The 26,348-nt window shown below is 44.1% G+C and overlaps 1 protein-coding gene across 1 annotated transcript in view; it reads right to left on the reverse strand.

Moving 5' to 3' along the window:
• Positions 1–26,348, reverse strand: part of LOC124013897 (F-box only protein 41-like) — a 64,944-nt gene that overhangs the window by 15,648 nt on the left and 22,948 nt on the right. Inside the window, exons 2-9 of the mRNA XM_046328448.1 lie at positions 24,103–25,132; positions 19,195–19,588; positions 18,801–18,862; positions 17,514–17,839; positions 16,268–16,485; positions 9,605–9,720; positions 7,825–7,977; positions 7,369–7,464 (exon numbers count right to left, since the gene is read on the reverse strand). Coding sequence (XP_046184404.1) covers positions 7,369–7,464; positions 7,825–7,977; positions 9,605–9,720; positions 16,268–16,485; positions 17,514–17,839; positions 18,801–18,862; positions 19,195–19,588; positions 24,103–24,917 — 2,180 coding nt within the window. The 5' untranslated portion in view covers positions 24,918–25,132. The remainder of the gene's footprint in view (positions 1–7,368; positions 7,465–7,824; positions 7,978–9,604; positions 9,721–16,267; positions 16,486–17,513; positions 17,840–18,800; positions 18,863–19,194; positions 19,589–24,102; positions 25,133–26,348) is intronic.

Below are 26,348 nucleotides of genomic sequence, written 5' to 3' on the forward strand. Positions count from 1 at the left end.
ATGACAACACAGCATGGCAGCAACACATGACAACACAGCATGATAGCAACACATGACAACACATAATGGCAGCAACACATGACAACACAGCATGGCAGCAACACATGACAACACAGCATGGTAGCAACACATGACAACACAGCATGGCAGCAACACATGACAACACAGCATGGTAGCAACACAGCATGATAGCAACACATGACAACACAGCATGATAGCAACACATGACAACAGAGCATGATAGCAACACATGACAACACAGCATGCTAGCAACACAGCATGATAGCAACACATGACAACACAGCATGATAGCAACACATGACAACACAGCATGGTAGCAACACAGCATGATAGCAACACATGACAACACAGCATGGTAGCAACACAGCATGATAGCAACACATGAGAACACAGCATGGTAGCAACACATGACAACACAGCATGGTAGCAACACATGACAACACAGCATGGCAGCAACACATGACAACACAGCATGATAGCAACACATGACAACACAGCATGATAGCAACACATGACAACACAGCATGATAGCAACACATGACAACACAGCATGATAGCAACACATGACAACACAGCATGATAGCAACACATGACAACACAGCATGATAGCAACACATGACAACACAGCATGGTATCAACACATGACAACACAGCATGGCAGCAACACATGACAACACAGCATGATAGCAACACATGACAACACAGCATGGCAGCAACACATGACAACCCAGCATGGTAGCAACACATGACAACACAGCATGGCAGCAACACATGACAACACAGCATGGTAGCAACACAGCATGATAGGAACACATGACAACACAGCATGATAGCAACACAAAAACATGGTACAGACAGTATTTGGCACAATACTACATAAAGAGAGACCTAAAGACAACAACATAGCATGGCAGCAACACAACATATTAGTAGCACAAAACATGGTACAAACATTAGACAACAGCACAAAGGGCAAGAAGGTAGAGACAACAATACATCACACAAAGCAGCCACAACTGTCAGTAAGAGTGTCCATGATTGAGTCTTTGAATGAAGAGATGGAGATAAAACGGTCCAGGTTGAGTGTTTGTTGCAGCTCGTTCCAGTCGCTAGCTGCAGCGAACTAAAAAAAGGAGCGACCCAGGGATGTGTGGGCTTTGGGGACCTTTAACAGAATGTGAATGGCAGAATGGATGTTGTATGTGGAGGATGAGGGCTGCAGTAGATATCTCAGATAGGAGGGAGTGAGGCCTAAGAGGGTGTTATAAATAAGCATCAACCAGTGGGTCTTACGACGGGTATAGAGAGATGACCAGTTTACAGAGGAGTATAGAGTGCAGTGATGTGGCCTATAAGGAGCATTGGTGGCAAATCTGATGGCCGAATGGTAAAGAACATCTAGCCACTAGAGAGCACCCTTATATTCAGATCACTTCCTGTGCACCAAGGAAAAATATTCAGATTACAAAGTTATCATTTCCTAAAATAACGTTTTAGATATTTTATCTGATCAATTAGTCTTCGAATGAATGAATTATTTACTTTACCTCACGTTAGTCTCATTCCAAACATCGTAAATGGTTGGTTATCTGCACGAACCCAGTCTTCACTATGAGTCATCCATACATCAATTGTCTTGAATCATTTATTTATTACTAACTAAGTAATTCACAGAAATGCATAAACAAACAAACAAGGTAAATGTGGTTACATGAAATGATAGAAGAATGTCCCCCTAGTGGGCTAAACCGGCATGGCAGCTTGTTAGACAAAGGGGGAAGTGGGGGTCGACGAAGAAGTCACTACAGAGTGATAATTATAACAATTGAGTCCTTTACACATGAACTCATTCGGGAACAATTGCAATCAATATATATATTTACGCTCAGTGTGTCATCTTGGTCGCTGGAATTGTCCCTCTTTCCCTCTCTCTCTTTCGGTTGTGGTTATATATATATGCCATTTAGCAGACGCTTTTATCCAAAGCGACTTACAGTCATGTGTGCATACATTCTACGTATGAGTGGTCCCGGGAATCGAACCCACTACCCTGGCATTACAAGCGCCATGCTCTACCAACTGAGCTACAGATTGTTCAGAGTGACATTTGTTATCGAATGGATGTTTTGGCGGTTGTCGTTCTTCGCGTTCAATGATACCGAATTTCTAGCTGCAGACTAGTAATTAATATCAAAGACTTGTTCTTATTCTGTCGGTATCGATAGTCTAAGAGTTTAACCACGTCGTATGGTTAAAAGAGTCAGCAATGGTCTACAACCTTTGTCCTCCTAATGGAGAAAAACATGGTCTGCAACCTTTAGCCATCTCGCAATTGAGGTAAACTCGGTCTGCTGATCGAAAACCAGAGGTGGGTTTTATTCGGAAGGGCCGAAAAGGGCTGTCCCAGGATGCCTGACCCTAACAGGGCTTAGGGGCGGTCCAGGATGCCTGACCGTAACTGGGCTCAGGGGCGGTTCAAGATGTCTGATCCTAACTGGGCTCAGGGGCGGTCCAGGATGTCTGACCCTAACTGGGCTCAGGGGCAGTCCAAGATGTCTGATCCTAACTGGGCTCAGGGGTGGTCCAGGATGTCTGACCCTAACTGGGCTCAGGGGCGGTCCAGGATGTCTGACCCTAACTGGGCTCAGGGGCGGTCCAAGATGTCTGATCCTAACTGGGCTCAGGGGCGGTCCAAGATGTCTGATCCTAACTGGGCTCAGGGGCGGTCCAGGATGTCTGACCCTAACTCGGCTCAGGGGCGGTCCAAGATGTCTGATCCTAACTGGGCTCAGGGGCGGTCCTCTGATTTAGTTCAAATCCAATTCCCTTTTTGAGTTTTCCTTCATTAAACAGTCCAAAATCACATTGTAAAATTGTGTAAACAGTATCATACTCACTCATTCATCTTATACAACAATTAGATGTAAACCTCATATCTGAGGCTATTATATAAACGGCGTTATGGTAATGTGGCCACACCGTCTCCCATGAGCTTCCCAAGTGGTAACAAACGGACCAGTTCGTAGCTGGATTCTTCACCGATCTTCTATACTTTCTCCTGAATATGAAATTTGTTCGTACCTCAAGTTCTGTGAGGTGGAAGGATTTCCTTTGTCCTCTATGAAAATCTACTCTCTCTATACTGTGTGTCCATGAGGAGATCCTCAGGAATTTACGACGTCTCTGTGACCACAGCAACCTAGTTGAAGGGGGCAAGGGGGAGGCAGGGAGAGGGGGATGGGGCTTTGCAATACGCAAAGAGGCCAACGTCATGACACAGACATGACCGGTTTACAGAGGAGTACAGAGTGCAGTAATGTGTCCTGTAAGGAGCGTTGTTGGCAAATCTGATGGCCGAATGGTAAAGGACATCTAGCCGCTCGAGAGCACCCTTACCTGCCGATCTAGTAATGTCTCCGTAATCTAGCATGGGTAGGATGGTCATCTGAATCAGGGTTAGTTTGGCAGCTGGGGTGAAAGAGGAATGATTACGATAGAGGACACCAAGTCTAGATTTAACCTTAGCCTGCAGCTTTGATATGTGCTGAGAGAAGGACAGTGTACCGTCTAGCCATACTCCCAAGTACTTGTATGAGGTGACTACATCACGTTCTAAACCCTCAGAGGTAGTAATCTCACCTGTGGGGAGAGGGGCATTGTTCTTACCAAACCACATGACCTCTGTTTTGGAGGTGTTCAGAACAAGGTTAAGGGCAGAGAAAGCTTGTTGGACACTAAGAAAGTTTTGTTGTAGAGCATTTAACACAAAATCCAGGGAGGGACCAACTGAATATAAGACTGTATCATCTGCATATAAATGGATGAGAGAGCTTCCTACTGCCTGAGCTATGTTGATGATATAAATTGAGAAGAGCGTGGGGCCCTAGAATCGAGCTTCGGTGTACTCTCAGCGGTGGCTGAGACAGCAGAAGTTATGACTTTATGCACTGCACTCGTTGAGAGAGTAAGTTAGCAAACCAGGCCAAAGACCCCTCAGAGACACCAATACTCCTTAGCCGGCCCACAAGAAGGGAATGGTCTACCGTATCAAAAGCTTTGGCCAAGTCAATAAAAATAGCAGCCCAATATTGCTAAGAATCAAGGGCAATGGTGACATCATTTTGGACCTTTAAGGTTGCAGTGACACATTCATAACCTGAGCGGAAACCAGATTGCATACCAGAGAGAATACTATAGACATCAAGAAAGCCAGTCAGTAGATTATTGACAAGTTTTTCCAACACTTTTGATAAACAGGGCAAAATAGAAATTGGCCTATAACAGTTAGGATCAGCTTGATCTTCCCCTTTAAGTAGAGGACGGTTTGTGGCTGCCTTCCAAGCAATGGGAACCTCCCCAGAAATAAGAGACAGGTTGAAAAGGTCAGAGACAGGCTTGGCGATGATAGGGGCAGCAACCTTAAAGAAGAAAAGGTCTAAACCATCTGACCCAGATGTTTTTTGGGGGTTAAGTTTAAGGAGCTCCTTTAGCACCTCGGACTCAGTGACTGATTAAAGAGCTCAGCCATGTGCTTCTTGTCATTAACAACCACATCATCAACATTAAGGTACATGGACAGCTGTGGAGGAGGGTTTATTCTCCAGGTCTTTAACCGTTTTCCAGAACTTCTTGGGGTTCGACCTACAGAGAGAGAACTGCTCCTTAAAGTAACTAACTTTGGACTTCCGGATAGCCTGAGTGCACTTATTTTTAATTTGCCTGAACGAGAGCCAGTCAGCCTGAGTGTGAGTGTGTGCCGAGCATTTCACCAAATGCAATTCTTGAGGTGGAGTAACTCTGCAAGATCACGGTCTAACCTGTTTTTAATTCGTATTTTCTTTATGGGGGTGTGTTTGTGAACAATACCACTGAAAATATAAAATAAGAAGGTCCAAGCGTCTTCGACAGAGGGGATCAAGCTGATTCTATACCATTTTACAGAGGCCAGTTCATGAAGGAAGGCTTGCTCATTACAGTTTTTTAGCAAGCATCTATGACACATCAGGACAGGTCATTTCACTGAGCAGTCATTACTAACACAGGCTGTAAAACAGTGATCATTAAGGTCATTACAGAAAACACCAGACTGATACCTTTCAGGATTATTATTGAGGATAACATCGAGGAGAGTAGTCTTTTCTGGGTGTTTGGAGTCATACCTTGTGGGATTGGTAATAATCTGAGAAAGATTTAGGGAGTCCCATTGCTTTAGAACTTGGTCAGGTGGTTTAAGCATGTCCCAGTTTAGGTCACCTGGCAGGACAAATTCAGACTTGGTGTAAGGTGCCAGGAGAGAGCTTATGGCAGGGAGGGTACAGGCCGGTGCTCATGGAGGATGATAACACAGAGACAGTCAACGAAAAGCTATTTGAAAGTTTAATGCTTAAAACCAGCAAATCAAATTGTTTGGGGACAGACTTGGTGGAGACAACCGAGCACTGAAGGTGATCCTTGGTAAATATTGCCACTCCACCACCTTTGGAAGACCTGTCTTCTCCAAAAGGTTGTCACCAGAACGTTTATCATCAGTGTTCAAAACACTCTTCCTGAACCACGTCTCAGTAGTGACCAACATCTGGATTGGAGCTGGGAACCCACACTTTCAATTGATCCATTTTAGGTAATAAGTTTCTAGTGTTAATGTGCAGAAAACCCAGGCTTTTACGAGAGCAGAAATCAGTGATGCAGATATCAGAGCACAAATCAGAATTGGGTCTAGCAACAGTAGATGAGCCAGGGTGTACATGCACATTTCCAGATATCATCAGCAGTAATACAATCAAGGCACGGCAGAGGACAGGGAGATCTCTGCAATGCTGATTTATGACATCTGAATGTGCTTCAGATGACAATAAGATCATATTATACAGCAGTTTCATCAGGTAACATGAATACAAAGCCGGTGAGAGGTGGTTAGAATAGGATGGGAGGCCAAAAGTGGTAAGGGTAGGCAACATCAATTCTGCCACACTGATCCTCAACACGGGGTCCCTCACCCCCCTTAAGTTTTAGATGCACTATTGTAAAGTGAAGGGGGGTACTCCCTGTTCACCCACTGCGTCGCCATGCAGGACTCCAACCCCATCATTAAGGGCATGTTCCTATAGGGATGTTAGAATGATGGGAGGCCAGTGGTAGGGTGAATGCACTGATCCTCAACACGGGGTCTTTAAGGAATACCTAGGAATGTTGTTTTAGATACTATTGTAAAGTGACTGTTCCACTGGATGTCATAGGGTGAATGATTTGTAAGTTAAATGTAATGTAAATGTAATGTTAAATGGGTCCCTGAAGGGGCCATGCTTAGTCCCCCGTACTCCCTGTTCACCCACTGCGTCGCCATGCAGGACTCCAACCCCATCATTAAGTTTGCTGACGACACAACAGTGGTAGGTCTGATCACAGACAACGACGAGACAGCCTATAGGGAGGAGGTCAGAGACCTGGTAGTGTGGTGCCCGGACATGAACTTCTCCCTCTGCGCAAGCAAGACAAAGGAGCTGATCGTGGACTACAGGTAAAGGAGGGCCAAATACGACCCCATTCACATCGATGGGGCTGCAGTGGAGGGTCGACAGTTTCCATCACCAACATATTATCATGGCCCAAACACACCAAGTCAGTCATGACAATGCCTGTTTCCCCTCAGGAGACTGAAAACATTTGCCATGGGTCCCCAGATCCTCAAAAGGTTCTACAGCTGCACCAACGAGAGCTTCCTGACTGGTTGCATCACTGCGTGGTTTGGCAACTGCTCGGCGTCTGACCACAAGGCGCTACAGAGGGTAGTACGTACGATCCAGTACATCACTGGGGCCAATCACTGGGGCCACTGGGCTTCCTGCCATCCAGGACCTCTATACCAGGCGGTGTCAGAGGAAGTCCCTAAAAATTGTCAAAGACTCCATCCACACAAGTCATAGACTGTTCTCTTTGCTACCACATGGCAAGTGGCACCGGAGTGCCGAGTCTAGGTTCAAAAGGCTTCTACCCCCAAGCTATAAGAGCAATTAACCAAATGGTTACCTGGACGATCTGCATTAACCCCCGCTTTGTTTAAACGCTGATATTATCTATGTCACTTTAACTCTACCTACATGCACACTTTACCTCAATTACCTCGACTAACCTGTACCCCCGCACATTGACTTGTTACCGGTATATAGCCTCGTTATTGTTATTTTATTGTGTTGACTTCAGTTTATTTAGTATATATTTTTCTTAACTCTAATTTCTTAAAATTAGAAATATTAGGGTATAAATTTAGTCGTTCTGGATAATAGCATCTCCTAAATTACCCCCCCAAAATTAAATGTAATTCACGACTCCCCCGGCATTACTACTCACCAGGGGTGTAGTGGCGCCACCTGCAGGGATGTCATGTTTCTGCAGCCTGCTCCTAGAGCCCACACCACCTCATGACCCATGGGGTCTGACGAACTCCTGACACACACACAGAGACACCCGCACACACACACACACACACACACACACAGAGACACCCGCACACACACACAGAGACACCCACACACATGTGAGGTGTTGTAGTTTACCTGTATGTGAGGTGTTGTAGGTTACCTGTATGTGAGGTGTTGTAGTTTACCTGTATGTGAGGTGTTGTAGTTTACCTGTATGTGAGGTGTTGTAGTTTATCTGTATGTGAGGTGTTGTAGTTTACCTGTATGTGAGGTGTTGTAGTTTACCTGTATGTGAGGTGTTGTAGTTTACCTGTATGTGAGGTGTTGTAGTTTACCTGTATATGAGGTGTTGTAGTTTACCTGTATGTGAGGTGTTGTAGTTTACCTGTATGTGAGGTGTTGTAGGTTCCTACAGTAGCAGCTGGCCAGCCACAGGGAGCGGTCAGTCAGGACGTGAGGACAGTGAGACACTCTGAGAACCATTAGACTGCCTCCCGCTGATCTCAGCAACGCTTCCACACCTCCCTCCAGACAGCCCCTGGAAAGACAGTCACACAGGCTCCTCCTCCTTACTGTGTAGAGGCCTCCTAATGCAGGTTTACTGTGTAGAGGCCTCCTAATGCAGGTTTACTGTGTAGAGGCCTCCTAATGCAGGTTTACTGTGTGGAGGCCTCCTAATGCAGGTTTACTGTGTGGAGGCCTCCTAATGCAGGTTTACTGTGTAGAGGCCTCCTAATGCAGGTTTACTGTGTAGAGGCCTCCTAATGCAGGTTTACTGTGTGGAGGCCTCCTAATGCAGGTTTACTGTGTAGAGGCCTCCTAATGCAGGTTTATGCAGGTTTGTGTGGAGGCCTCCTAATGCAGGTTTACTGTGTGGAGGCCTCCTAGTAATGCAGGTTTACTGTGTGGAGGTTTACTGTGAGGTCTGCTAAATGACTTAAATGTAAATGTAAATGTAATGCAGGTTTACTGTGTAGCAAACACCTCCTAATGCAGGTTTACTGTGTGGTCCAGTAGTGAATGTTTACTGTGTGGTCCAGTAGTGAATGTTTACTGTGTGGTCCAGTAGTGTATGTTTACTGTGTGGTCCAGTAGTGAATGTTTACTGTGTGGTCCAGTAGTGAATGTTTACTGTGTGGTCCAGTAGTGAATGTTTACTGTGTGGTCCAGTAGTGAATGTTTACTGTGTGGTCCAGTAGTGAATGTTTACTGTGTGGTCCAGTAGTGAATGTTTACTGTGTGGTCCAGTAGTGAATGTTTACTGTGTGGTCCAGTACTGTGTGGTCCAGTACTGTGTGGTCCAGTAGTGAATGTTTACTGTGTGGTCCAGTAGTGAATGTTTACTGTGTGGTCCAGTAGTGAATGTTTACTGTGTGGTCCAGTAGTGAATGTTTACTGTGTGGTCCAGTAGTGTATGTTTACTGTGTGGTCCAGTAGTGAATGTTTACTGTGTGGTCCAGTAGTGTATGTTTACTGTGTGGTCCAGTAGTGAATGTTTACTGTGTGGTCCAGTACTGTGTGGTCCAGTAGTGTATGTTTACTGTGTGGTCCAGTAGTGAATGTTTACTGTGTGGTCCAGTAGTGAATGTTTACTGTGTGGTCCAGTAGTGTATGTTTACTGTGTGGTCCAGTAGTGAATGTTTACTGTGTGGTCCAGTAGTGAATGTTTACTGTGTGGTCCAGTAGTGTATGTTTACTGTGTGGTCCAGTAGTGAATGTTTACTGTGTGGTCCAGTAGTGAATGTTTACTGTGTGGTCCAGTAGTGAATGTTTACTGTGTGGTCCAGTACTGTGTGGTCCAGTAGTGAATGTTTACTGTGTGGTCCAGTAGTGAATGTTTACTGTGTGGTCCAGTAGTGAATGTTTACTGTGTGGTCCAGTAGTGTATGTTTACTGTGTGGTCCAGTAGTGTATGTTTACTGTGTGGTCCAGTACTGTGTGGTCCAGTAGTGTATGTTTACTGTGTGGTCCAGTACTGTGTGGTCCAGTAGTGTATGTTTACTGTGTGGTCCAGTAGTGTATGTTTACTGTGTGGTCCAGTACTGTGTGGTCCAGTAGTGTATGTTTACTGTGTGGTCCAGTAGTGTGTGGTCCAGTAGTGTATGTTTACTGTGCGGTCCAGTAGTGTGTGTTTACTGTCCTCGTTCAATATTAATGGGGGTTACCGTGTGGTCTTGTCATAGTCCTCTCTGCGTTCATCTCGATGCCGCAGTCGTGGTCTGAGGTTCTGGAGCACCAGGGAATGAGTCTGAGTACACCACTGAGACATGGTCACTAGGAACTGAAACACAACCATAACACAACCATGGAGAAACCATAACACAACCACATCACAACCACAACACAACCACAACACAACCATAACACAAACATAACACAACCATAACACAACCATGGATTAACCATAACACAAACATAGATTAACCATAACACAACCATAAACCAACCATAGGGTTAACCATAACACAACCATAGATTAACCATAACACAACCATAGATTAACCATAACACAACCATAACACAACCATAGATTAACCATAACACAACCATAACACAACCATAGATTAACTCTAACATGTTTACATAGATGAACCACAAGACAACCACAACACAACCATAACATAACCATAACACAACCATGGATGAACCATAACACAACCATGGAGAAACCATAACACAACCACAACACAACTATAACACAACCACAACACAACAACAATAGGTATTGGGTCTGAGTACACAACTGAAACATGGTCACTAAGAACTGAAACACAACCCTAACACAACTATAACACAACCCACAACACAACCACAACACAACCATAACACCACCACAACGATGAAATAATATAACATTAACACACATTAACCACAACCATAAAATAACATAACATTAACACACATTAAACACAACCATAAAATAACATAACATTAACACACATTAACCACAACCATAAAATAACATAACATTAACACACATTAACCACAACCATAAAATAACATAACATTAACACACATTAACCACAACCATAAAATAACATAACATTACCATACATTAACCACAACCATAAAATAACATAACATTAACACACATTAACCACAACCATAACATAACATTACCATACATTAACCACAACCATAAAATAACATAACATTAACATACATGAACCACAACCATAAAATAACATAACATTAACACACATTAACCACAACCATAAAATAACATAACATTACCATACATTAACCACAACCATAAAATAACATAACATTACCATAACACAACCACAACCATAAAATAACATAACATTACCATACATTAACCACAACCATAAAATAACATAACATTAACATACATGAACCACAACCATAAAATAACATAACATTAACACACATTAACCACAACCATAACATAACATTACCATACATTAACCACAACCATAAAATAACATAACATTAACATACATGAACCACAACCATAAAATAACATAACATTAACACACATTAACCACAACCATAACATAACATTACCATACATGAACCACTACCATAACACAACCACAACCATAAAATAACATTACCATACATTAACCACAACCATAAAATAACATAACATTACCATACATTAACCACAACCATAAAATAACATAACATTACCATACATTAACCACAACCATAAAATAACATAACATTACCATAACACAACCACAACCATAAAATAACATAACATTACCGTAACACAAACAAAACCATAAAATAACATAACATTAACATACATGAAACACAACCATAAAATAACATAACATTAACACACATTAACCACAACCATAAAATAACATAACATTACCATACATTAACCACAACCATAAAATAACATAACATTACCATACATTAACCACAACCATAAAATAACATAACATTAACACACATTAACCACAACCATAACATAACATTACCATACATTAACCACAACCATAAAATAACATAACATTACCATACATTAACCACAACCATAAAATAACATAACATTAACACACATTAACCACAACCATAACATAACATTACCATACATTAACCACAACCATAAAATAACATAACATTACCATAACACAACCACAACCATAAAATAACATAACATTAACATACATGAACCACAACCATAAAATAACATAACAATAAATCAAATCAAATCAAATTTTATTTGTCACATACACATGGTTAGCAGATGTTAATGCGAGTGTAGCGAAATGCTTGTGCTTCTAGTTCCGACAATGCAGTGATAACCAACAAGTAATCTAACTAACAATTCCAAAACTACTGTCTTATACACAGTGTAAGGGGATGAAGAATATGTACATAAGGATATATGAATGAGTGATGGTACAGAGCAGTATATACATATGAGATGAGTATGTAAACAAAGTAAACAAAGTGGCATAGTTAAAGTGGCTAGTGATACATGTATTACATAAGGATGCAGTCGATGATGTAGAGTACAGTATATACGTATGCATATGAGATGAATAATGTAGGGTAAGTAACATTATATAAGGTAGCATTGTTTAAAGTGGCTAGTGATATATTTACATCATTTCCCATCAATTCCCATTATTAGAGTGGCTGGAGTTGGGTCAGTGTCAATGACAGTGTGTTGGCAGCAGCCACTCAATGTTAGTGGTGGCTGTTTAACAGTCTGATGGCCTTGAGATAGAAGCTGTTTTTCAGTCTCTCGGTCCCAGCTTTGATGCACCTGTACTGACCTCGCCTTCTGGATGATAGCGGGGTGAACAGGCAGTGGCTCGGGTGGTTGATGTCCTTGATGATCTTTATGACCTTCCTGTAACATCGGGTGGTGTAGGTGTCCTGGAGGGCAGGTAGTTTGCCCCCGGTGATGCGTTGTGCAGACCTCACTACCCTCTGGAGAGCCTTACGGTTGAGGGCGGAGCAGTTGCCGTACCAGGCGGTGATACAGCCCGCCAGGATGCTCTCGATTGTGCATCTGTAGAAGTTTGTGAGTGCTTTTGGTGACAAGCCAAACTTCTTCAGCCTCCTGAGGATGAAGAGGCGCTGCTGCGCCTTCTTCACGACGCTGTCAGTGTGAGTGGACCAATTCAGTTTGTCTGTGATGTGCATGCCAAGGAACTTAAAACTTGCTACCCTCTCCACTACTGTTCCATCGATGTGGATAGGGGGGTGTTCCCTCTGCTGCTTCCTGAAGTCCACAATCATCTCCTTAGTTTTGTTGACGTTGAGTGTGAGGTTATTTTCCTGACACCACACTCCGAGGGCCCTCACCTCCTCCCTGTAGGCCGTCTCATCGTTGTTGGTAATCAAGCCTACCACTGTTGTGTCGTCCGCAAACTTGATGATTGAGTTGGAGGCGTGCGTGGCCACTCAGTCGTGGGTGAACAGGGAGTACAGGAGAGGGCTCAGAACGCACCCTTGTGGGGCCCCCGTGTTGAGGATCAGCGGGGAGGAGATGTTGTTGCCTACCCTCACCACCTGGGGGCGGCCCGTCAGGAAGTCCAGTACCCAGTTGCACAGGGCGGCGTCGAGACCCAGGGTCTCGAACTTAATGACGAGCTTGGAGGGTACTATGGTGTTGAATGCCGAGCTGTAGTCGATGAACAGCATTCTCACATAGGTATTCCTCTTGTCCAGGTGGGTTAGGGCAGTGTGCAGTGTGGTTGAGATTGCATCGTCTGTGGACCTATTTGGGCGGTAAGCAAATTGGAGTGGGTCTAGGGTGTCAGGTAGGGTGGAGGTGATATGGTCCTTGACTAGTCTCTCAAAGCACTTCATGATGACGGAAGTGAGTGCTACGGCGCGGTAGTCGTTTAGCTCAGTTACCTTAGCTTTCTTGGGAACTGGAACAATGGTGGCCCTCTTGAAGCATGTGGGAACAGTAGTGAATGTTTAAGCAGACTGGTATAGGGATTGATTGAATATGTCCGTAAACACACCGGCCAGCTGGTCTGCGCATGTTCTGAGGGCGCGGCTGGGGATGCCGTCTGGGCCTGCAGCCTTGCGAGGGTTAACACGTTTAAATGTCTTACTCACCTCGGCTGCAGTGAAGGAGAGACCACATGTTTTCGTTGCAGGCCGTGTCAGTGGCACTGTATTGTCCTCAAAGTGGGCAAAAAAGTTATTTAGTCTGCCTGGGAGCAAGACATCCTGGTCCGTGACTGGGCTGGGTTTCTTCTTGTAGTCCGTGATTGACTGTAGACCCTGCCACATGCCTCTTGTGTCTGAGCCGTTGAATTGAGATTCTACTTTGTCTCTGTACTGACGCTTAGCTTGTTTAATAGCCTTGCGGAGGGAATAGCTGCACTGTTTGTTTTCGGTCATGTTGCCAGACACCTTGCCCTGATTAAAAGCAGTGGTTCGCGCTTTCAGTTTCACGCGAATGCTGCCATCAATCCACGGTTGCTGGTTAGGGAATGTTTTTATCGTTGCTATGGGAACGACATCTTCAACGCACGTTCTAATGAACTCGCACACCGAATCAGCGTATTCGTCAATATTTTTATCTGACGCAATACGAAACATGTCCCAGTCCACGTGATGGAAGCAGTCTTGGAGTGTGGAGTCCGCTTGGTCGGACCAGCGTTGGACAGACCTCAGCGTGGGAGCCTCTTGTTTTAGTTTCTGCCTGTAGGCAGGGATCAACAAAATGGAGTAGTGGTCAGCTTTTCCGAAAGGGGGGCGGGGCAGGGCCTTATATGCGTCACGGAAGTTAGAGTAACAATGATCCAAGGTTTTACCACCCCTGGTTGCGCAATCGATATGCTGGTAAAATTTAGGGAGTCTTGTTTTCAGATTAGCTTTGTTAAAATCCCCAGCTACAATGAATGCAGCCTCCGGATAAATGGTTTCCAGTTTGCAAAGAGTTAAATAAAGTTCGTTCAGAGCCATCGATGTGTCTGCTTGGGGGGGGGGGTATATACGGCTGTGATTATAATCGAAGAGAATTCTCTTGGAAGATAATGCGGTCTACATTTGATTGTGAGGAATTCTAAATCAGGTGAACAGAAGGATTTGAGTTCCTGTATGTTTCTTTCATCACACCATGTCTCGTTAGTCATGAGGCATACGCCCCCGCCACTCTTCTTACCAGAATATGTTTGTTTCTGTCGGCGCGATGCGTGGAGAAACCCGTTGGCTGCACCGCATCGGATAGCGTCTTCCCAGTAAGCCATGTTTCCGTGAAGCAGAGAACGTTGCAGTCTCTGATGTCCCTCTGGAATGCTACCCTTGCCCGGATTTCATCAACCTTGTTGTCAAGAGACTGGACATTGGCAAGAAGAATGCTGGGGAGTGGTGCGCGATGTGCCCTTGTCCGGAGTCTGACCAGAAGACCGCTACGTTTCCCTCTTTTTCGGAGTCGTTTTTTTGGGTCGCTGCATGCGATCCATTCCGTTGTCCTGATTGTAAGGCAGAACACAGGATCCGCGTCGCGGAAAACATATTCTTTGTCGTACTGATGGTGAGTTGACGCTGATCTTATATTCAGTAGTTCTTCTCGACTGTATGTAATGAAACCTAAGATGATCTGGGGTACTAATGTAAGAAATAACACGTAAAAAAAACAAAAAACTGCATAGTTTCCTAGGAACGCGAAGCGAGGCGGCCATCTCTGTCGGCGCCGGAAGTCCGGCGCCGACATTAACCACAACCATAAAATAACATTACCATACATTAACCACAACCATAAAATAACATAACATTACCATACATTAACCACAACCATAAAATAACATAACATTACCATACATGAACCACAACCATAAAATAACATAACATTACCATACATGAACCACAACTATAAAATAACATAACATTACCATACATTAACTACAACCATAAAATAACATAACATTACCATACATTAACCACAACCATAAAATAACATAACATTACCATAAAATAACATAACATTACCATACATTAACAACATAACATAACATAACATTACCATACAACCATAAAATAACATAACATTACCATACATTAACTACAACCATAAAATAACATAACATTACCATACATTAACCACAACCATAAAATAACATAACATTACCATACATTAACTACAACCATAAAATAACATAACATTAACATACATTAACTACAACCATAAAATAACATAACATTACCATACATTAACCACAACCATAAAATAACATAACATTACCATACATTAACTACAACCATAAAATAACATAACATTACCATACATTAACTACAACCATAAAATAACATAACATTACCATACATTAACTACAACCATAAAATAACATAACATTACCATACATGAACCACAACCATAAAATAACATAACATTACCATACATTAACTACAACCATAAAATAACATAACATTACCATACATGAACCACAACCATAAAATAACATAACATTACCATACATTAACCACAACCATAAAATAACATAACATTACCATACATTAACCACAACCATAAAATAACATAACATTACCATACATTAACCACAACCATAAAATAACATAACATTACCATACATTAACCACAACCATAAAATAACATAACATTACCATACATGAACCACAACCATAAAATAACATAACATTACCATACATTAACCACAACCATGAAATAACATAACATTACCATACATTAACCACAACCATAAAATAACATAACATTAACATACATGAACCACAACCGCACAGTGAGACCAGGAGTGAAACACAACCATGTACTAAAACAGAACTGAAATAGACCACAACATGAACGCAACTTCACTGCGATTATATCAATGACATCAATAATGACGATGAAGGCGCGTTACCTTAGCGGAGACTCTGGCGTTCTCCAGTCGTACCCGTGTCCAGACGGCTGGGTGTCGCGCCACAAACCTCCAATCGGAGCACACCTCGGCGGCGAGCAACAACGTCCGCACATCCAAATAAGGAAACACGCAGAATAACCCCGCCCTCAGTCTCAGAGTCCCTGCCCCCAATGCTATGTAATCACGGTGACACGGGCTGGATCGTATGGACGACACACCTGGAGAGAAACGTCAGGTAGAGTTACAGTACACACATAGACATAGACAAGACTGGATTTGTCTAGACAGAGTTATGTGGAGACTGGAGTTGTCTAGACAGAGTTATGTGGAGACTGGATTTGTCTAGACAGAGTTATGTGGAGACTGGATTTGTCTAGACAGGGTTATGTGTAGACTGGATTTGTCTAGACAGAGTTATGTGGAGACTGGATTTGTCTAGACAGAGTTATGTGAAGACTGGAGTTGTCTAGACAGAGTTATGTGGGGACTGGATTTGTCTAGACAGAGTTATGTGGGGACTGGAGTTGTCTAGACAGAGTTATGTGGAGACTGGATTTGTCTAGACAGAGTTATGTGAAGACTGGAGTTGTCTAGACAGAGTTATGTGGGGACTGGAGTTGTCTAGACAGAGTTATGTGGAGACTGGATTTTCCAGACAGGGTTATATGGAGACTGGAGTGTGAGTGTTTTAGACTGGTTAGGTTAAAGGTTATAACTGAGCCAGGTTTGTCAGACTGGTTATGTGGAGACCTGATCAGGTAGATGTTACAGACTGACAGGTTAAAGGTATTACCTGAGCCAGGTGGATGTTCCAGCCTGGTAAGGTTAAAGGTTATTACCTGAGCCAGGTGGATGTTCCAGACTGGTAAAGGTTAAAGGTTATTACCTGAGCCAGGTGAGTGTTTTAGCCTGGTTAGGTTAAAGGTTATAACCTGAGCCAGGTGAGTGTTCCAGACTGGTAAGGTTAAAGGTTATAACCTGAGCCAGGTGGATGTTCCAGACTGGTTAGGTTAAATGTTATTACCTGAGCCAGGTGGATGTTCCAGACTGGTAAGGTTAAAGGTTATAACCTGAGCCAGGTGATTGTTCCAGCCTGGTTAGGTTAAAACCTGTTATGGCTGCTGTCCCTGTACAGGGATCAACATCAGGGGACATTTCAGAGTGACAACTAACCAGACTGGTTAGGTTAAAGGTTATTACCTGAGCCAGGTGAGTGTTCCAGCCTGGTAAGGTTAAAGGTTATTACCTGAGCCAGGTGAGTGTTCCAGCCTGACGTGGGCGTGTCTCTGAGTCTCAGGTGTGCTCCAGGCCTCTGACCATGTGTCCTCCTCTTCATCATCCTCTTCCTCCTCTTCCTCTGTGCTGGGGGGTGCCCTCCACCTGGTCTGACCCCACCCTCCCCTCCCCTCTGGGGTTCGCCTGTACCCCCTGTCCCTCCTCTCTCCTGCCTCTCGAGTAGAGCAGGGAACGTGGTAGTAACGGGCTTCCAGAGGTGTGGCCCACCCCCCCACCGAGTCACTGCCCCACCCCCCAGAACCCAGGGACAGCGTCCGCATACGACCAGCGGGGGCTCTAGAGAGAGAAAGGGAGACAGATACATGTCCTGATTCCACAAAGACTGATATCCACTACATCAGCATTATAGTTTGTTGATCCTGAATAAACAATCCAGCAAAATAGGATCAACACAGCTAAATTATGATCTAGGATCAACACAGCTAAATTATGATCTAGGATCAACACAGCTAAATTATGATCTAGGATCAACACAGCTAATTGATGATCTAGGATCAACACAGCTAAATTATGATCTAGGATCAACACAGCTAAATGATGGTCTAGGATCAACACAGCTAAATTATGATCTAGGATCCACACAGCTAAATTATGATCTAGGATCCACACAGCTAAATTATGATCTAGGATCCACACAGCTAAATTATGATCTAGGATCAACACAGCTAAATTATATGATCTAGGATCAACACAGCTAAATTATGATCTAGGATCAACACAGCTAAATTATGATCTAGGATCAACACAGCTAATTGATGATCTAGGATCCACACAGCTAAATAATGGTCTAGGATCAACACAGCTAAATGATGGTCTAGGATCAACACAGCTAAATGATGGTCTAGGATCAACACAGCTAAATGATGGTCTAGGATCAACACAGCTAAATTATGATCTAGGATCCACACAGCTAAATTATGATCTAGGATCCACACAGCTAAATTATGATCTAGGATCAACACAGCTAAATTATATGATCTAGGATCAACACAGCTAAATTATGATCTAGGATCAACACAGCTAATTGATGATCTAGAATCAACACAGCTAAATTATGATCTAGGATCAACACAGCTAAATTATGATCTAGGATCAACACAGCTAAATTATTATCTAGGATCAACACAGCTAAATTATGATCTAGGATCAACACAGCTAAATTATGATCTAGGATCAACACAGCTAATTGATGATCCAGGATCAACACAGATAAATTAGGATAATGAGGTGTACCTACCCATAGTTGGTGTGATAGGTCTGGTCTCCTAGTCTGCGCGACCCAGATACACTGTAGCTTCTCTATGAGAGAGAGAATGAGAGAGAGAGACAAAGAGAGACAGAGAGAGAGAGAGAAACAAAGAGAAAGAGACAGAGAGAGAGAGAGTGAGAGAGAGCGGTAGAGAGAGAGAGAGAGAGATAATGGGGAGAGAAAGAGAGAGCGAGAGAGAGAGAGAGAGAGAGAGAGAGAGAGAGAGAGAGAGAGAGAGAGAGAGAGAGAGAGAGAGAGAGAAAGCAAGAGAGAGAGGCAGAGAACATTACTACAAAATGTCCAGCCATCACCCCAAGACATGGGAAACTGGTTATGTGGACTTCTCAGCCAATCAACGATCAGATAAATTGTTCCTTCTCACCCTGTAGCCAATTAACTTTGACCCTGTGATGATGTCGTCTTCACTCCCGTTGTGGGCGTGTCCATTGGTCCTGTGGCCATTAGTCCCATTGTGGGAGTGACTATCGTTATTGTATGTACGGCTATTATCATTGTGGGTGTGTCTGTCATCATTGTGGGTGTGTCTGTCATCGTTGTGGGTGTGTCTGTCATCATTGTGGGTGTGTCTGTCATCATTGTGGGTGTGTCTGTCATCGTTGTGGGCGTGTCTGTCTGTAGCCACCAGTAGCTGCAGTTTTCTCTCTGCCCGGTCGGCCCGTTCCAGCAGAGCCTCTATGAAGGTCTGCAGCTGCAGCTTAGCCTCTGCTTCTCTCTCTGCTGTGGCTGTCAGAAACCGCTCAATATCACACACCTCCCTGTGATATAAATACACATATACACATGTTAACATCCACCCACACAGATTTAAACATTTTGTTAAGTTACAGTCTTATTCTAAAATGGATTAAATTTAATTTTTTTCCTCATGAATCTACACACATTTGTTCTGCCACCTCTGGTATCTCCTCCAACCCATACGGGGACGCAGCTCCCGCTCAGCCCAGTCCAAGATGTTCTCTGTCTTGACTTTGCTGATAGCTATTTCATTGAGGAAAGATGTACTTACTATACCTGGTAGTCCCACCTAGCTACTGTATTTTAAGATGAATGTATTACCTGTAAGTCGCTCTAGATAACAGCTAAAGTACAAAACACATGGAACAGTGAACCATCTCTACATAGTAGGAATAATAACATGGAAGGTCCTGTATCTAGTAGGAACAATAACATGGAAGGTCCTGTATCTAGTAGGAACAATAACATGGAAGGTCCTGTATCTAGTAGGAACAATAACATGGAAGGTCCTGTATCTAGTAGGAACAATAACATGGAAGGTCCTGTATCTAGTAGGAACAATAACATGGAAGGTCCTGTATCTAGTAGGAACAATAACATGGAAGATCCTGTATCTAGTAGGAACAATAACATGGAAGGTCCTGTATCTAGTAGGAACAATAACATGGAAGGTCCTGTATCTAGTAGGAACAATAACATGGAAGGTCCTGTATCTAGTAGGAACAATAACATGGAAGGTCCTGTATCTAGTAGGAACAATAACATGGAAGGTCCTGTATCTAGTAGGAACAATAACATGGAAGGTCCTGTATCTAGTAGGAACAATAACATGGAAGGTCCTCTATCTAGTAGGAACAATAACATGGAAGGTCCTGTATCTAGTAGGAACAATAACATGGACGGTCCTGTATCTAGTAGGAACAATAACATGGAAGATCCTGTATCTAGTAGGAACAATAACATGGAAGGTCCTGTATCTAGTAGGAACAATAACATGGAAGGTCCTGTATCTAGTAGGAACAATAACATGGAAGGTCCTGTATCTAGTAGGAACAATAACATGGAAGGTCCTGTATCTAGTAGGAACAATAACATGGAAGGTCCTGTATCTAGTAGGAACAATAACATGGAAGGTCCTGTATCTAGTAGGAACAATAACATGGAAGGTCCTGTATCTAGTAGGAACAATAACATGGAAGGTCCTGTATCTAGTAGGAACAATAACATGGAATGTCCTGTATCTAGTAGGAACAATAACATGGAAGGTCCTGTATCTAGTAGGAACAATAACATGGAAGGTCCTGTATCTAGTAGGAACAATAACATGGAAGGTCCTGTATCTAGTAGGAACAATACCATGGAAGGTCCTGTATCTAGTAGGAACAATAACATGGAAGATCCTGTATCTAGTAGGAACAATAACATGGAAGGTCCTGTATCTAGTAGGAACAATAACATGGAAGATCCTGTATCTAGTAGGAACAATAACATGGAAGGTCCTGTATCTAGTAGGAACAATAACATGGAAGATCCTGTATCTAGTAGGAACAATTATATGGAACAGTTTTCCTAAGACCCTTTTTGTGGCACCTGACCTCACGACTGAACAGCAGTTCAGGTGCGACAATACTAGGGCCTGTAGGACCTGCCTTGTTGATAGTGTTGTTAAGAAGGTAGACACTAGGGCCTGTAGGACATGCCTTGTTGATAGTGTTGTTAAGAAGGTAGAAACTAGGGCCTGTAGGACCTGCCTTGTTCATAGTGTTAAGAAGGTAGAAACTAGGGGCTGTAGGACCTGCCTTGTTGATAGTGTTAAGAAGGTAGAAACTAGGGCCTGTAGGACCTGCCTTGTTGATAGTGTTGTTAAGAAGGTAGAAACTAGGACCTGCCTTGTTGATAGTGTTGTTAAGAAGGTACAAACTAGGGGCTGTAGGACCTGCCTTGTTGATAGTGTTGTTAAGAAGGTAGAAACTAGGGCCTGTAGGACCTGCCTTGTTGATAGTGTTAAGAAGGTAGAAACTAGGGCCTGTAGGACCTGCCTTGTTAATAGTGTTGTTAAGAAGGTAGAAACTAGGGCCTGTAGGACCTGCCTTGTTGATAGTGTTGTTAAGAAGGTAGAGCATCACTTTATTATGGACAGACTTCTCCCCATCTTAGCTACTGTTGTATCAGTATGTTTTGACCATGACAGTTTACAATCCAGGGTTACTCCAAGCAATTTAGTCACCTCAAATTGATCAAGTTCCACATTATTCATTACAAGATTTAGTTGAGGTTTAGGGTTTAGGGAATGATATGTCCCAAATCTGTAAATATTTCAGACTAACTTATTCCTTGCCACCTTGCACCTTGCAATCATTTCAGTAGCTGTAGTAGCTGACATGTATAATGTTGAGTCATGCTCATACATAGACACTCTGGCTTTACTTAAAGCCAGTGGCATGCTGTTAGTAAAGATTGAAAAAATTAAGGTGCCTAGACAGCTGCCCTGGGGAATTCCTGATTCTAACTGGATTATGTTGGAGAGATTCCATTAAAGAACACCCTCTATGTTCTGTTAGACAGGTAATTATTTATCCACAATAATGCACAGGGTGTAAAGCCTGAGAAAAAGCCATTGTAAAAAATATTGTTCATCGTCAATACAGGTTGGATAAGAGATATATTCTCCACCGTCCTCTTGTACTGTTCAGTGGACAAACTCTTTTCCCCCTTCTCCTGAGTAGTAGGAGCTGTTCAAGCTAACATAGAGAGAAATGTTTGCTTATGCTTCTGTGGCTGAAACTTAGCTTTGTAAAGCATAGAACGCCAGACTAGCCTGACATGTAGCTAACATTTATAAACAGGCATAGAACACCAGACTAGCCTGACATGTAGCTAGCATTATAAACAGGCATAGAACACCAGACGAGCTTGACATGTAGCGAGCTAATAACACCAGACTAGCCGGACATGTAGCGAGCTAATAACACCAGACTAGCCGGACATGTAGCGAGCTAATAACACCAGACTAGCCTGACATGTAGCGAGCTAATAACACCAGACTAGCCGGACATGTCAGGCTAGCTAATAACACCAGACTAGCCTGACATGTAGCTAGCTAATAACACCAGACTAGCCTGACATTTGGCTAGCTAATAACACCAGACTAGCCTGACATGTAGCTAGCATTATAAACAGGCATAGAACACCAGACGAGCTTGACATGTAGCGAGCTAATAACACCAGACTAGCCGGACATGTAGCGAGCTAATAACACCAGACTAGCCTGACATGTAGCGAGCTAATAACACCAGACTAGCCGGACATGTCAGGCTAGCTAATAACACCAGACTAGCCTGACATGTAGCTAGCTAATAACACCAGACTAGCCTGACATGTAGCTAGCTAATAACACCAGACTAGCCTGACATGTAGCTAGCTAATAACACCAGACTAGCCTGACATGTAGCTAGCTACTAACACCAGCCTAGCCTGACATGTAGCTAGCTACTAACACCAGCCTAGCCTGACATGTAGCTAGCTACTAACACCAGCCTAGCCTGACATGTAGCTAGCTACTAACACCAGCCTAGCCTGACATGTAGCTAGCTACTAACACCAGCCTAGCCTGACATGTAGCTAGCTACTAACACCAGCCTAGCCTGACATGTAGCTAGCTACTAACACCAGCCTAGCCTGACATGTAGCTAGCTACTAACACCAGCCTAGCCTGACATGTAGCTAGCGAATGTTTGTACAACATAAAACATAAATGTTCAATTTCAAATGCTAGCTGCAGTCAAAGAGTGTCTGGGCTGCTCTTGCTTGGTAAGCTACTCTGGCTCCCCTAGTGGATATCCCCTACACAAAGCTCCTCTTGCTTGGTAAGCTACTCGGTAAGCTACTCTGGCTCCCCCTAGAATATAAATATTATTTCGTGGTGCCCCGACTCTAGTTAATTACATTTACATGATTAACTCAATCAGGTAATATTAATTACGGATAAATTATTTTATAGAATAGCATGTCATATCACTTAATCCGGCATAGCCAAAGACACAACATCATCCACGGCAACAACAGGCATGGGACTACACATACCTTAATACAAAATTAACATTAGACTACACATACCTTAATACAACAGTAGACATGGGACTACACATACCACAATACAACAGTAGACATGGGACTACACATACCATAATGCAACAGTAGACATGGGACTACACATACCTTAATACAACAGTAGACATGGGACTACACATACCATAATGCAACAGTAGACATGGGACTACACATACCTTAATACAACAGTAGACATGGGACTACACATACCATAATGCAACAGTAGACATGGGACTGCACATACCATAATGCAACAGTAGACATGGGACTACACATACCATAATACAAGAGTAGACATGGGACTACACATACCATAATGCAACAGTAGGTTTCTGCTTGACTTGTGTTGTATCACTCTTATGGCTGCCGTATGTAGACATTATGAAGTGTTATAAGGATGTTATGAAGCGTTATAATCACTCACTGCTGCTTGCGACACAGCTCCTGGTCCTTCCCCTGCAGGTCTCTTTTCAGAGTGGCCATCATCTCCACGGAGACAGCCACCTGCCGGGAGAGATGGGAAGCCTGGTCCTCCAGCTCCTCCTTCTCCCTCTCCAGCCGCGCCGCATCCCGCCTCTCATGCTCTAACTCCGCCTCTCGACACTCTAGCTCCGCCCTCAGACAGCCCACATGCTGGGACACCCTCTCCTCCACCTCGGCAAACGTCCTGGCGATACTCCTCTCCACCCCCAGCTTCTCGTCAATCCCCAGCCCCAGAGTGAGGCTCTCGTCCAGGCAGAGCCCAAACTCCAGGCCCAGGCTTGGCCCCAGCCACCGGCGGCTTAGGCCTCTCAGCCCCAAATCAGGCAGGCTGTCTCCCCTGCAGCCAGGCAGGACCAGGGCCGTGGTGCTGTGAGGAGGTGCAGTAGAGGAGGAGGTAGCTACAGGACCAGCAGAATTACCAGGACCAGATGACACTCCTCCCTGGTCTCTCCTGGTCAACATCTCAATGAGTAGCTGGGTGGAGGCAGAGGAGGACGCTAGATCCAGGCAGGCCAGGGGGAAAGAGAGTCTCTCCCTCTCCGAGCCCAGGACGGGGTGCTTCGGCTGGGCCACGGCATGGGGGAGGAGTGGCAGCAGAGTTCCTGGGCTGGAGCTCCTGGCCCGGGCCTGAGACAGAACCAGGAGGGTCTCGTAGGTGTGTCGGCTGACCAGGTGGGACCGGAGGGCAGGTACGCTGTCGAAACGCTTGTCATCTCCGCAGCGAGGGCAGAAGTACGGGTGGTCACATGATGCCATCGCTTCCGCCGGACTTCCCTGGGCATCCCCTCGAACACACCCAGGGATAAGAGGTCAGAGGTCAGGGGTTAAAGTCAATCAGTGGTGTGTTCAGTGCTCTCTACTACTCCATACCTGCAGAACAGATTACAGGGCATCAGGATCATGGCTAGGAAAAAATGGTCTACTTTCATCGCTCTGTTTGTCTGTCAGATGACAACCCTGTCCTATACAACCTAATGGGAAGAAAGAGCACACACACACACACACACACACACACACACACACACACACACACACACACACACACACACACACACACACACACACACACACACACACACACACACACACACACACACACACACACACACACACACACACACACACACACACACACACACACACACACACACACACACACACACACACACACACACACAGATTAGGTCATTAATTAATGTCTGGAGTATTTTAACATCAGAACTGAATCATTATGTCCCTATTCTATATAGGTCACTCTCTAAACAATGTGAAACCTTATGTCCCTATTCTATATAGGTCACTCTCACAACAATGTGGGTCATTAAAAATGTATTACAATGAACCACTCAGTGATTAACTGCACCTCGCTCTTAAGTTTTTTTCTCCCCAGAAAGAAACAGGAAAATGAGAAAGAAAGCGAGGGAGAGGATAGAGGTCAGACGGGAAGAGAGGGAGAGGAGGGGGAAGGAGAGAGGTCAGAGAGAGGAGAGGGAGGAGGGGGAAGGAGAGAGGTCAGAGAGAGGAGAGGGAGGAGGGGGAAGGGAGAGGTCAGGTCAGAGGAGAGGGAGGAGGAGGGGGAAGGAGAGAGGTCAGGAGAAGGGGGAAGGAGAGAGGTCAGTCAGGAGAGGGAGGAGGGGGAAGGAGAGAGGTCAGAGAAGGAGAGGAGAGAGGTCAGAAAGAGGAGAGGGAGGAGGGGGAAGGGAGAGGTCAGAAAGAGGAGAGGGAGGAGGGGGGAAGGAGAGAGGTCAGAGAGAGGAGAGGGAGGAGGGGGAAGGAGAGAGGTCAGAGAGAGGAGAGGGAGGAGGGGGAAGGAGATAGGTCAGAGAGAGGAGAGGGAGGAGGAGAAGAGGGAAGAGAGGGAGGTAGAGTGATGTGGACACTGATCTGGGTCAGGTAGAGTGATGTGGAGACTGATCTGGGTCAGGTCGAGTGATGTGGAGACTGATCTGGGTCAGGTAGAGTGATGTGGAGACTGATCTGGGTCAGGTAGAGTAATGTGGAGACTGATCTGGGTCAGACAGAGTGATGTGGAGACTGATCTGGGTCAGACAGAGTGATGTGGAGAGTGATCTGGGTCAGGTAGGGTGATGTGGAGACTGATCTGGGTCAGGTAGGGTGATGTGGAGACTGATCTGGGTCTGACAGACTGATGTGAAGACTGATATGGGTCAGGCAGAGTGATGTGGA

The sequence above is a fragment of the Oncorhynchus gorbuscha genome, linkage group LG25 (assembly GCF_021184085.1).
Source record: "Oncorhynchus gorbuscha isolate QuinsamMale2020 ecotype Even-year linkage group LG25, OgorEven_v1.0, whole genome shotgun sequence".
In the NCBI taxonomy this organism is placed as follows: domain Eukaryota; kingdom Metazoa; phylum Chordata; class Actinopteri; order Salmoniformes; family Salmonidae; genus Oncorhynchus; species Oncorhynchus gorbuscha.